Below are 14,414 nucleotides of genomic sequence, written 5' to 3'. Positions count from 1 at the left end.
GCTCCTTCATCAACTACAGATTTTAGAGGAGCAAATAAGTTAAGAAGTTAACCAAATATAAAATGCAGAGTTATTTGGTTTGACAACTGGAAGATTCTGAGGAACTGTTAGAACTGCGGTTAGCACCTGAAATGCCTCAGCTGCATGTTGTGGCAAATCCAGTGTCAGGTTGTGCTTTGTTGTCTTTCTCTGCAAATTAAACAGAAAATAATTTTAAAAATCCATGACTGAAGGAATCAAAAGAATGAGGAATCAAAAGAATTCCTCAGTTGTTGGCCTGGTGAAGTTTTATTACTGAAAGATAATTATTATAGAAAAATAATCACATTGGAAAGCAGACGTATTTGGAGGTGAAGAAATGAGGAGTCAAGGCCATCAAGCATGTTTTGTCCTTAAGAACATTTCCAGGTTTCTAACCATCTTGCAGGAGAGAAACTCCTAATGTTTTCTTCTTATGTCTAGTATGCACAGCAGAGAACTAGGTCATTGAACAATAGACTGAACAGCAATCAGCACTCTACTTCTGCATAATGCATTAAGTACAACATGGAGAAACTGTTCGTAGAGCTGAAAGCTGGTATTTCATGTCTGTAAATTCAAGCTGACATGACATTTAATATTGTTTCATAGTAATGAACAACAAGGTTTCATTCATTCACAAGTACAACATAATGCCAAGTTTAGTCTGAAGAGGTAAAACAAGGCAGGAGGGAAAACATGTGATGTTCCTTCAAATGAGAATGCTAAATTAATGATAACCGTTGAACGCTTTGCTACTGATACACAGTACTACGGAGACTACTATTGTGAGACAATATTACGCTGTTGTTTATAGTGCCCTTGTTCAGTAGTTGATTGAAGAGCTGGGTTAACACGTAAAATACCTTTCAGTTTCCACTGATTCCAGATTTCCTATGGATGTCTCTAGCTCTCAAAAGCTTTCTGTTTTTCTAGGAGTGTGCATTCTTTTTTTTTTTTTTTTTTTTTTTTTTTTAATATCTCCTCAGGTTCCCTTTCCACTGAGGTACAATTTAAATTCCTAGACAAAATAATAATATAAGTTCTGTCATTTATTATTCCTTCTTTCAAATACTTGTCTTTGAAAACATCTTGCATAAAATTCAGACTTGTGTTTTCTCAGAGGTATGAATGCAAACTTGAATCTCATAGTGGGGAAAAAGTGCTTTTTCCATTAAATTATCAGTATATTTAAATACAAACTCTTCCAACTTTTGAATTTTCATGTCTCCCAAATGTTGATTGTCTTTTCCAGTTTAAGTTAGAATGTAAGTGGAAAGGCAAAGTGAGCAGCATCGATCAGCACTGTTTGCTGCCAAGAGTGTTCTGTATTTGCATGTACAATCATTTATGCATTATGGCAGTGCAGATCAAAATAATCTCAAAGTTTCTGTATATGTTTCACATTTAAAACTGATTTTCATAAATGCAAACATTCAGAATCTGTAAAAAATTGTCCCCTAGTTAAAATTCTAATTAAATGCACTCATTATTTGTTCAGATTTTAAAAAGAAAGCATGTATCAGTGCATACGTATATGCACAGGCATGTAATGAGAATTAATCTATGTGAAGCATTAAGACTACTTCTGTTCTTTTCCAGGAAAGAACAAGGTTTGAAAATTTAGGCCCACAGCTAACAGGGAAGCCCAATGAAGATGGAAAACTGGGCCCTGGTGTCATCGATCTTACAAGGCCAGAAGATGCAGAAGGTGAGTTGCAATTTTGACTATGGGTTATTGAACGCTGCATCACAGAATGGAATGGCTGAAATGCTGACAGGGTCATAAGTACTGTCTAGCTTACATCCCACTTGAATGGTTTCTGTGTGTTTTTGTGAGATTGTAGTAAGTCCATAGCAAAGGGCAGATACATGGAAAGGACTGGATAGCCCTCTAAGCCCTTCTGCAACAGAACTAATTTTTTCTCCCAGCAGCTGTCAACTAAGCATTTACATGTTATACTATTAATAAAATGTAGGAAACTGAGAAAATTATCTCAGCAAGGCAATATATACATATGTATTTTTTCACCAGCTTTTAAGGATTTAGCAGCTTTGAAGAAAGTTAGAGCTCTTTAAGAAGTCTATCCATCAGTGCACTCACAAACTATTCAAGATATAGCAAGCATAATTTTATTGACAGGCAGCTGTCCAATGATAATGGAAAAATAGTTCACATTTTCTGTATGAAAATGTCTTTTTCATGACAGAAACCTTCAGCACATTTGCACTTACTTCAGTGAGAGTTCCATGTATCAGGCACACAGTGTCCAGACGCAGGTGGAAATCAGTGTTTATCAAGACTGAGTTTAGTCTCTAGCAAAGTTACCATGCATGCTCTGGAAACAGCTGCCACTGGTACTCTCTCTATGCTATGATACACTAGAAGAGAACACGTAGACAGATAGGAACCCTACCAGTCACTGCAGTAAGATTAATGTACTATTCATTTCCCTCCTCAATTTACTTCTGTTTGAGGATCTTTTTTCTCTTTTTTAACCTGACAAGTTCTAGTTATGCCATGATTCTTGAGAAAAGGTTAAAACATGTCTAAATTTTCCCATTAATATCTAAACATCTGACAGGTTAAAATTTTGCTTTTTTTCTTGGATCAAAAGAATGGTACCAATAAACTTGTGATTGTTGACAAATAGGCTTATTTTCAAATGGTTCTTGAAATACTGTGACAGGATTTTCCTGATAACAAGGCATTAATTCTGTACAGAGAAATATTCCTATGAGCACATATTCTGTCCTGTCTCTCTGTGACCAAGAAATAAATGGTCTATGTAAGGTCTCACAAATTGTCCCTTAATTTTTGAAGTCTGACAACAGCAGCACATGTAAATTTTATCTTTACTGTAGAGGCAGTATAAGATATGCTTGTGATAAAACATCTTAGAGCCTGGATTCTCCTTGCTTGCCAACTGACATACATTATCTTTAATCAGTGTCTAGGCAAACCAAAAAAAAAAGCTGAATTTAAAAGTATTGTGGGCAAGGACTTGTATACCATGGAGAAGCTGCAAGTTCAGTTCCAAGATATTCCTGTATTGACTCATCCCTAGAGAGGAATAGTTAGCTCTCAAATTTAATTCAGCAAAATATTCCTACTTATTGGCTTAGTATCGTGATTAGCTTATCACATGGATCTGACACATACACCATGAGCACATGATGACTTGTTTTTTGCTTAATTTTTTTTAAGTATTTTGACATAGTCAAGATTTCCGGTCTCCGTAACAGTAAGATAAGATAATGACTGAAGCTCCTCAGCCATTTATTACAAATAATATTCAGAAGGAGACTAGCACCTTCATGAGACATTTCAGATTTTACATATATATATATTCAAAAGTTCCTTATAAAACCAATAATTTCCAGATTTACATTTTTAGGGAGCTATTATTTATGAGCTTCTTTTATTCAACCTGTATTGGATGTGATTGGCCACTGTTGTGTTGACTTTAAACAGAAAAATAATGAACAGAATGTAGGTAAAAAATAACTTTCAGACAGGTGTTTCGCAATGATTTTTTTTCTAGAAAAAAGGGGTTAGGAGATACATGGGCTTTCAAAAGTACTTGTTGATGAATCAGTTATTTATAAACTGCTCTGTAAAGGAATTTCCATCCTGCGGCAACTTCTCCTATTTCAGCGTGTTGAAGGATTTTTTTTCCTCACTTGGGATGAAAAGTTGCAACAGAATACTTACAGTTTCTGGTTGGTATGACATCAAGTCCCTGATGGCTTTCTTGGTTTAGCTCATTTCCTTCAGTTCATCCTTTCTCTTTCTAGTGTCCTTAATTTAGTATCTTGATACACCTTGCGATACTGACAGCCCCCCCTGTTACTGGATAGTGCAGAATGAAGCTTTGACATATGTAACCTGAGCTGCAGTGATGTGTGCCAGTTTAAGGACAGTGTCTTTCTAGAGCTAGTGGGGCAGTCTGAGGTATGGTGTGTTGCCACATGGGAAATCTGAGTTCATGAATGGATTCAGATTTCCAGACTTTGTTTAGCAGCCAAGAGATATCTCTGGAAAAGAGGTGCTGGAGAAATACCTCTGCTGATCTGAAAAAAAAAGTTGGCAGGGGTTCAAAACTGAGCTGCTTATTTGTCCTTCTAGTTGTAGACAAGGTGAATTTAGATATTAGCTGGATATAAAAAAAGACATTCAGAATCTCTCCCAAGTTTTGTCCCTTTGGCAAGCTAGCTGAGATTACACTTCTAGCATGTCATCATTTGGAGGGGAACTCCATTGGAAACAGTGCTGCTGAAATATCAGCAGTTAAACTGTGGCCTCTGATGTACTGTACCATGCTACAGACTCTGTTCATCTTTATGAAACTATTATGGATCTTTCTAGGTTTACCATGTCACTAAGGTTTTTATATGTGTTGCTATTATTTTGTGCTTCCATATGTGTCTGTTGCAGCACTGGGTTACTAAGAAACTTGACAACTTATTCTTTAGAATCATTGAATCATAGAATTATTTAGGTTGGAAAATACCTTTAAGATCATAGAGTCGAATCGTTAACCTAACAGTGCCAAGTCTACCACTAAACCATGTTTCTAAGCACCCCATCTACATGTCTTTTAAACACCTCCAGGGATGGTGACTTGACCACTTCCCTGGGCAGCCTGATCCAATGCTTGATAACCCTTTTAGTGAAGAAATTTATTTTTTTGGGGGCGGGTGGGGCGGGTGGGAGTGGTGTAACAGATTTATTCCTGAGCCAAAGATTCCAAATTTAGTTTCCCTACTGGCCATAAACTTGGGAGAAGTGCAGTTTGGGCTCCATCCTGATCCTCCAGCTGATCTAGACCGAGGGGCCTATGGAAGTGCAGTAACACTCCCTGCCTACCTGCACACCTGCATTTCCACAGGAAACTGAAGTGTGCAGAGACGTGGTACGTGTCTGTCTCATCCCAGCAGGCAGCCGAGATAGACCAAATCTGGGAAGTGCTCCCGGCTCCCATAGCTTTGACACAGCCTTTAAAGTTCAAGTAATTTGTTGTAAGAAATATCAGCAGACTTCTGTGTTTTATGGAATGCCTTTGTAATAGTATCTAGCAATGATTTCTCTCTACTCCTTATATCTTTTCTATAACATATGGCAGTGATCTGAGTTCGACAGGATGAGTCATGTTTTCCTTTAATTTTAGGAGCACTTGCGGTACTGGGTCATTGATCAGAAGCTGAAGCTACATGTATATGATTTTGAATCATGAATTATAAGACAAGTCTTGAAATTCTTTAAATTTAGCTCTATGCAATTACAAGACAAATATGAAAGGATACTGCAGAATTACTTTTAAGACTTAACTTGTTGTCCCTGCCCAGTGTGTGAAACCTTTTTTAAGATTAATGGTAACTACGTGTACTTTCAGAGATGACCTAGCATATGAAGTTGTATTCAAAGCTTGTCTTACTCATAATGACCTAACTGTCATCTGAATGGAGGCCTGAAAATCATCAACAAGAGTTTTAGATTCAGTATGACATAAACCAACATCTCTGTTACTTCCTTAGCCACCAACAGGACTGGCCTAACTATATTAAAAATCATGTTCAGACTGTACTGAAAAACATTGCCACTGGCTGTGACACCACTGATGTTCCACAGCTATTAGACCTATATCATTACCTGGAAATCCCAGTTGTCATGTTAAAATATATGATACATTCGTAGCTAACAAAATTCAAAAACATGATTTGAGAGCCTCATAAGTGTTTGGTAACTGGTATGCAAAATTATAAACAACAGCCAATTATAGAACTAAACAAGGATTTTTTTTTTTTCTCCAAACGTCATCATTTTATAGGAAACATCATTCTTTCTGTAGGTGGCTTCATAATTTTGAACATTTGAGATTATCAGTACTGAAATACAGCTAACTAGCATGGACACACCAAGACAGCTTTGTATCTAGCTATAGCTAAAGCCCCTTTTTGAACATGACTGACATATATCACCTGACCAGAGTGTATAGAATATAGCCAGGAGCCATAGGTAAGCCCTGCTTAAATTCCAGATGGGGAAACCTAAAGTACTTAGTTCTTAGTTATCTGAGAATATTGGATGATCTGAATATGTTTTTTTGGTTCAAGTTCTAAAAAAATATATTCCTTTCACAGATGCTCACTTTGGTGATAGTGCTGCTTCTTTTGAACCATATAACGTGCTCTATGTTTATGGATCTTGTGCTTGTATAATGTACTCTGGATCCTTCTGGTTTTGCAGTTGTGGTCAAATGCTTTGGAATTTTGTATGTTAAGATTTTGTTTTGGAGTAGATAGAAATCTGCAGAATAGACCTAATGTTCCTGTTGACAGTTACTGATTTTACCTTAGCTCAGGTTGCAGTGTGGTTTTCTTCAGCAGTCATAGTCAAGGATTTGAATTCCATCAAGACATGATCTTCATTCCTGACAAAGATTTGGATCCATTAAAATACAGTTTTCTTGATTGGATCCTGGGCTCAGGGCAAAAACATCTGAAAGTTATTGTTTTGCTACTGCCTCACAGTGTGTTTTTGTAAAAGAGAAATAACTTCTCCGTGTCCTGTTTTCCCAAGTGAAAAATCAGATGCATTGTGAAGATAAATTCATTTTTATAAAGCAAATGGAAACAGATGAAGATGCCGTATTAGTACTTAACATTTAGTTCCATGTTCATTCATGTTAATATATTAGAATCAGGGGCTTGTGAATTAAATATTTGGCCTCACAGTGTGCCATTTGGGACAACATACACAAAGACCTTTTATTCTGAGTCCTGTTTTGATGTTTACATTTGTTCTATTTCTCATGTGGTAGTCTTCTTAATTCTATAAACTTTGTGTTCAGCACTTGCTGCTTCTTCCTCTGAGACTAATCTACCAGTGTGTGTTAAGTGTGGACCATAGTTCTGAGGATAGGTACATGCCTTCTAGTTTAGATAAAAACAGTTTTAAATAATGTGGTGGGATCTGTCTGTCCACTTTATCTATTTATTTACTTTATCCCTGTATTAGATGTTTACTTTTCAAAGTCTCCCAAAGGATAACCTTTGCTATGAAACCTAGATGTTGAGGCAGTTATTAAGATGCATCTTGGAGTCCTCAGCACAGGATTCGTACCAGCCCATCTTCTTAGTGCCTGTGTCCTCCCTTTTACTGCCTGCTGTCTCTTACTGTATACCAAGTCATTGTTTGAGATTATATAGCTCTAAACCTTATCTGTTTGATCATGGTATCTTTGACCATGCTCCAAGTAGACTGAATGCAAGCCAGCTGGGGACTGTGAGCTGCATAACCATTGGTAATAGGCTGGTTCAAAGTTCTAGCTTGATTTTATTAATCTCAGTTCAGATATACGTGTTTTTGATGTGAACCTGATTTTGGACTTGAACCCATGCTTGGAGGAACACGAGCTCAACTTTTTCTTTTAAAAGAACATATTTCTATTCAGCAGTAAGCTTAAGAACTGCATTCTACAGCATTTCAGATGGTGGATTTGCTGACCAACATAAAAAGTCAATGAATTGCTCAATATTTGCAGCAGTTAACAGCAGTTTGTCTTTTTATGTCCATCAAATAAGAACTTCCCATTCATATTTGACTTGGACTAGCCACATTGCAAGGCACGTTGTAGTGTAAGGAGAGATTCTACCTTCCCGAAAGCAAGGGAAATTGAATGGCAGAGAAAGAAATGGTGTTAGGCATCATCATGGATTTACCCAATTGCCAGAACATAGTGAACAATGAGTGTCTGCAATGGCAGCAGCAGCAGTGAATGTGGAATCATGTGGAGAAGAGTCAGCTAACTGGGGAAACACAGGGAGGAGAAGGGAGTTTCTTGGCTGTGTGGGGAGAAACATGAGAAAGAGGAGCTACAAAGGGAGCACAAGGTCGATATCCAAGCATGAGGAGAAACTGCCACCTTGTCCAGCTCCAGATTTCTGTCTGTCTGTCAAAGCTTCATTTCCTCCCTCCCTGGTGACAGAGCAGACATCATGACAAGTGCCTGGGTTTTGCAAATCTCTTAGGTAAAAGACAGGTCTATTTTTTCTTAAAGGAGCACCTCTACCATATCCTCAAAGCCTCAAGATTCTCATATATGCCCAATAGTAAATAACTGCTTATACCAAAGGGGGGCACAGTTCCTTCTTAACTCCAAAAAAGGTTGCCTTTGAGCAGCTGAAGAAATAGGTGAAAGGGAGCCATATATTAGCAGGCAGATCAATCCTGGCAGGCTGCCAACACGATCCAAACCTGTGAGGTAACTTGTTTAACACCCTCCGATGGAGAGGTGTAAACAGCAGGTAGTACATGCGTGACAAAGCATCGCCTACTTTTGTGACAGTGCTTCATAAATACTGGAGGAAAGAATGCCTCTCCATGCCAGTATTTGTCGCACATAAATATTTGTAATAGTTGCTATGGCAGTTGAGAGGGGAAACAGGAAAATGAGAAAACAGTGAAAGCTGTCTGAAAACAAAGAAGTGTTTCCAGAGAGAATGCAGTAGACTCAAGTACTGGAATTTTTATTTCCCTGAATTCTTTTTACAGCTCTTTGATTTAAAAAATCCCATAAGTATATCTTTATTATTTAAAGATAAAATAACTTATCTTGTTTAATTAGATCAGATGCTAAAAAGTGGCCTTCATTAATTGTGGTTGCCATTTTTAACACCCATGAATCTCCTTGATTGTGCCTGATACTTGAGTGGTATGCTTAAATTTTTCAGAATAACTCGTAACAGATCAGGAATCTGGGATAATGCACTTAGGCACAGTATTTCAGTTGTGTTGGATAAGATTCAGCACCTCAGCCCTAAAGTAACTCAACTCCTGCAAATGGGATAGGAATAAGACGTTCTGTCTTTAAGAACCATCCCATCACTTTTCTGATGGCAACCACTTCATGAATCTCACTGTTGCCAAAATCCCCATACATTTTACAGGGGGAACTCCCACTTCGAGTACTGAAAAATCTGAGCTGAGGGTGTGTGGACTGATCTTCCCATGACATTGAAACTTATTCCTCTCAAGACACTAATATTTAACATATAGTATGCTTCTTATTTTCAGAATAATAAATCTGGATGTCCTCCACAAGTGTTACCTTTTGATTTTCAGCTGTCTTAGGTATTTTTTTCCAACTGCTAAATATGAGGCTTTCTCGTTTGCTGTTTCCATGCTGCAGTAATTGATTCTTACATATTACTACATGTATTTTAAGAAATAAGTTAGAATTTCTGATGTTGTACAAGCAACCACTCTTACAGTACCCTGAGTTTTACATAGGGGTTCCTGTTAGCACAGTTATGGTTAAGGGCTTGTCACAATTTTCATTATATAGTAAAACATTATTTTCAGGAGTTTAGAACAAGGCTGTAAAAAGTAACTGTGGGCTGCAGTTTTACACAGAAAATCTTTGCCCATGAGAAAATTGTCACAAATGCTGAAAGCATCAGTCAGTTTCCCTAGCTATTTTTAAGTGGAATGAGTGAAAAATTAAATGTAGTAGTTCAGTGGCTTAAAACATTTTATCACACTCATGCATAGCCACCAGAGGTGTAAAACACCCCATGGTCCTGATTCTTAGCTCTCTACGTCTTTGTATTGCTCCAGTATCACAAAAGGAGCTTGAAGCTGCCTAAAATAGTGTAAAATGTCCAAGCACAACTGAATTGTTAGCTGATGGAGAAAGCCCCCTTTATTGCATGGAGGAGGGAGGAATCTTGCTTTTCTTCCTTATCTTCTTGAGCACAGGGAGTGGAGCAGAAATATGAATACATTAAGGAAAGAACATCATATATTCTGGCTAAGTGTGAGCAATTGATACAGATTCAGACAAGTCCTCTTCTTTGTACAACTGTCTATTTTTCTAAATTTATACTACCCACCATTTTCTCCTTCAGGAACCTCAATATCTCAGCAATAGAAAAGTGTTTAAAAACATCTGCCTTTCTTCCATGTAGATATGCCAGGTATCTAAGCAAGCATTTAAGTGCAGAGTTCAGTAGCAAGGGGACAATATTTTTGTAATTTCCACTTTGATTCAGCTTTACAGAATCAGCAGTCCGAAATGTGTGTGGTCATTACAGTGTCTTCACAGCTTCTACAAATATTACATGATTATGTTTTCGATTTGGCAGGGTAGTTTCATAGGAAGTGCAGTACTTAAAAAAAGAGTAATTTATAAATTGTCACATAAGCATTTATTTCATGTCAGATCCCTAATTTATATTCAAACCAGGTAAATGTGGCAACATATTTAGACATGCCTTTGTCCTTTTTGTAAACATATCTTCCTGGCTTCACTCTTAAATCCCAAATGCGCAGGTGCAGCATATTTCTAAACTAAGCCTTAAGAGTTTTTCCTAACATTTATTATTACTTGTTAAATGATAGCTCCTGCTATCATGCTGCTTTTGCTTCATGATCTATTATTTGCTAATTATATTATTAATTATTATGATACCAGCACCCCATGTGAAAGGCAAGAAGAAATGGCATATGCGTATCCTAGCCCTAGGTCCTTGCTATCTAATTACTGATACGATATGACAAGTGAGAACAGCAAACACTGGATGGAGGGAATTAGTTCTACTGATACAGAGAATGATGTTGCATATGCTAAAAGGTGACAAATTCAATTGCAGATTGAATGCAGGAAATGGGCCACTAAAGCAGTGATTCCGACACAGATTAAAACCTTTTGCAAAGTATTCTGCATTTCATTAACATCACATAACTTGAGGGAGGTGGTTTTGTACACCTCTCTCCCGTTGTTAAACATAGTTCCCTTTTATAAACCACATTGTACTTAAGCTTCTAAAATTTGTTGTTGTGCTATGTAGGAACAAGCAAAGTCGCTCACCAACAGTGTTCGCCACACCTTGAACAATGCCTCCATCAAACATGAAGTCAGTCTGCCCTTTTTCTCTGGTGAATTCCTGTCTGTCACTTCTTCATCTTGAAACAAAGCATTGAATGAAATATGAATGGATCGTGTCCTATGGCCCTTGTTCAGGCAGGATTTTTTTTTTTTTAAAGAAACTGTTAGGATGACTAAAGACTGCAGAACTAATCCCTGTGTTTTACATCAGTATTATGGTTTATGGATGTTCTAGGTGACACTGTCATGTCTGGAAAAATTTGAAATTATGTAACAGCTCCACAGGCAATAAAGCTGTTAGTCTTATGGAAACATTTTGATATTAAATAGATCAGTTAATTCCTCTTTGCATCATTTTGACTTTGAATATGATTAATATAGTAACAATCATTGCTTAGCTGTTAGAACAACAGTTTTTCTGGGGAAAAAACCCAAACAAACAAACAAACAAAACCAAAAAATGACAATTTGCAGTATCGATAGATGTTGTCAGATACCTAACAATAATTACTAGTAATATTTCTCTTGGGTTTGGGTAATTTGTCCATGTATTTTTCTCTCTGTGGGCCTCTACTTTCCTCATTTGAGTATGAAATGAAACATCAAAGGGAAACAATAGTGTTCATGGGAATGCTGATCATAGTTGGACTTGATGACTGGCAATCCCTTCATTCTGTTGCCATTAGTCCGGCTGAATAACTTGCAACTTAAATACGCTTCACATTTTTTCTATCAATAGTATCTACCTCAGAATAGAGTTGTTAGCATTTAATTAATTATCTGTGAAGGGTCTTGAAGTCTGCAAGTGGCACATGACTGAAAAATCTTACGACACTGGCATACCTCCCCAGATTTATAGTAGACGCTTCATCCCGGTTTCTATCTAGATGTTCCATGGATCTTCACAGAATACTTCTCATGCACTTGTGCTACAGCATAAGTGGGACTATGTAGGCCACTGAGGGCTTAAGTCAGGTTTTAAGCACTAATTAATTCAGTTAATTTTCCATGTAATTTAAAAGAGTGTTGTATTGTTTTAGCTGTATTCCATACCAACTTTCCATGAGGGTTAATTTTGCCAAAAAATATGGTCAAGAAAACTAAACTGTTTGTGTAAGCCATCAAGAAAGTAGTTGCATTTAGCAGTTTGAATTCATTTAAATAATGTAGTTTGGGGCATGGCTGGCTGTGGAGCATGGATGTGCTAATAGCTTATTTGGAAATAATGTTTCAGTATTTAATATGACCCAACTAACAATTCAGGTTTAAACACTGCTACCACTGATAGAGCTGAGAATAGCTGATTTGATTTCACACACAGAAGATATTTCACTATTAATTTTAGTTCTAGACTTTCAGATTGGGAAAGAGATATATGCAGGTTGTGAGGATGGCTGCGAAAACTGGCACTGTGTTTTAATTGAGATTAAGAATTTTGCTTGCATATGTAAAGCAAATGTACTAAAAAAGTAAACTCACTGCCACCAAAACCAAAAACAAGGCACTTTGGAAAATATATGCTGATATATATAACTGGCTAGAATTTCCTTCATTTTGCAAAGCCACGAGCCACATGCATCAGCTCACCACAAAGTCATTAGGTCTTTTTAAACTCAGATGAAAAACATTAACAAATACCACAAAAGGCTTTAGTATGGCCCCTTTGTTCATTCACATATGGCAGTTTATAACTCCTGCACCACTTGGGTCGTGTGTTTGTTTAAGCTGCCTCCATCAGGCCAGCCCTGAAAGAACAAAAGACATCTTGAGCAATCCTAAGCAGGAAATGGGCTAATCTAAACATGGCTTGTGACACTATAAGTAGAATAGAAAGGGGAGGGATTGATTAGTCATTAATGTCCAATTGACTCCATATGGATGTTGCAATAATAAGGCCTTTTTCAGTGCAGTAGCAGAGTTATTGAATTAGAGGTTTATGTTTCCTCAGAGCTGACCTTAGGGAATTCCCTTTTGGTTCTTCTTGTTGATGTTTTAAAGAGAATGGAGTCTCTTAACAGGAAAAATAGAAGACTTATCATAACCGAGTGTTGCATGGGTGTAGCTAACCTGTGCTACAGTATATTCCCACCTCTTATTGTTTACTTGGCACATTTCAGAACCCTTGCAGGTGAAATGTTTTAGAGTCCATTTAAATATTCCAGTATTTCATTAATCACTCATGTCTCTCTCAGTTTTTTCCTCCTTTTCATTCACTGATACACAGCCTATAAGAAATGTTTGTCCCTCAAATTCCAGCTGAATAATATTTGATTAGCATTTGGAATGAAAGCAGCTCGACAGACACACACTTCCCTGCGGAACATGTGTGCCACTGTGTGACTACCGCCATCTCCATCCCAGAGCTAGTCATGTTTCCACGTGGCTGTTAGTTTTACCTACTGATGACAAGACATGCCAGTAATGACAATAGTTCATGAGATACCCATTTATTTTGCCTCTCTTGCTGTTAATGAAGAATGAGAAAGTCTTCCGAACGTGGATCAGTATGAAGAAGTAAGAGGCAGGCAGGGGGTAAAACAGATAAATGTTGCACTAACACTGATACAAGTCACTCAGTGAAGTAGTGATTTCTGTAATTTTCTCCAGAATTGAACATTGAATTTAGTACCTCAAAATAATAGTTAAATTATTATTTTTGTTTTCTTAACTTTCTGAAGCTTCTTTGGTCATTCTGTTCTTTCCAGATTTGCATTTTTCTATTTGATTTGAAATATTGCTAAATCTTTCATAAAGGCTGCATTTGTCTGTCCGCAGGTTAAGAGCAGGACCCCTTCCTGCCCCTGACTGCCAAGCCGATTTTTCATGGTCCCTGTTTTTCTGGCATTTCCATGTTTATGAGTAACCCATCTCTAGCAGTAAAAGAGGGACTCCTGTTTGTGTGTTCCTTAGGTTCTGGTCCCTGCAATGCAAGCTGCTAGCGGTGCTTGTTCTGTTACCACAGACAGGGACAGGTATTTTGGAGGTCACAATCAGATTTTTCCAAACTAGACAAAAATGTCATCCCAGCTTAACGAATAACTGATGGTAGGAGCTTTACTATTAACCAGTCACTTTTACACTAGGAACCTAGAAAGATTGTCTTTATTCCTATGTATCCTATCTTGGTATATGTCTATAGAAGACAGTATGTAGTATATTCTTCAGAGTAGCCAACGATTCGTTATGTGGCGGAGTCAAAGGAAATGTATCACTTCAAACTTGAATCAATGGCCAGAGTGTGAAGAGTAATTAAGGAATAACAGAGTGACTGATAAAAATCTCTTTCTTTTTGCTGTCACTTCTCTTTCTTTCCTCATCTTTTTGTCAACCTTTTTTTGCTCTTTTCTATCACGTTTATTATTGTTTGCATTCTGGTAACATGTAAAGGCCCACTGTGAGGTTTTCTTGTGGTAGATGATGTATAAAATGGAAGGTAAAACCACATCTCATTAAAGACAATAGGATTAACCCTAATGTGGCCAAGATTTCAGGGAACACACTGAG

General features: G+C 37.3%; 1 protein-coding gene across 1 annotated transcript in view; it reads left to right on the top strand.

Moving 5' to 3' along the window:
* Positions 1–14,414, top strand: part of SOX6 (SRY (sex determining region Y)-box 6) — a gene marked incomplete at its 5' end in the record, with an annotated part of 93,372 nt that overhangs the window by 64,122 nt on the left and 14,836 nt on the right. The window contains one exon of the mRNA XM_010085378.1: positions 1,621–1,729. Within this exon, the coding sequence (XP_010083680.1) occupies positions 1,621–1,729 (109 nt within the window). The remainder of the gene's footprint in view (positions 1–1,620; positions 1,730–14,414) is intronic.

The sequence above is a fragment of the Pterocles gutturalis genome, unplaced genomic scaffold (genome assembly GCF_000699245.1).
Source record: "Pterocles gutturalis isolate BGI_N339 unplaced genomic scaffold, ASM69924v1 scaffold1405, whole genome shotgun sequence".
Taxonomy (NCBI): domain Eukaryota; kingdom Metazoa; phylum Chordata; class Aves; order Pterocliformes; family Pteroclidae; genus Pterocles; species Pterocles gutturalis.
Note: the sequence above shows the minus strand (reverse complement) of the source record. Positions and strands in the feature narration are given on the sequence as shown.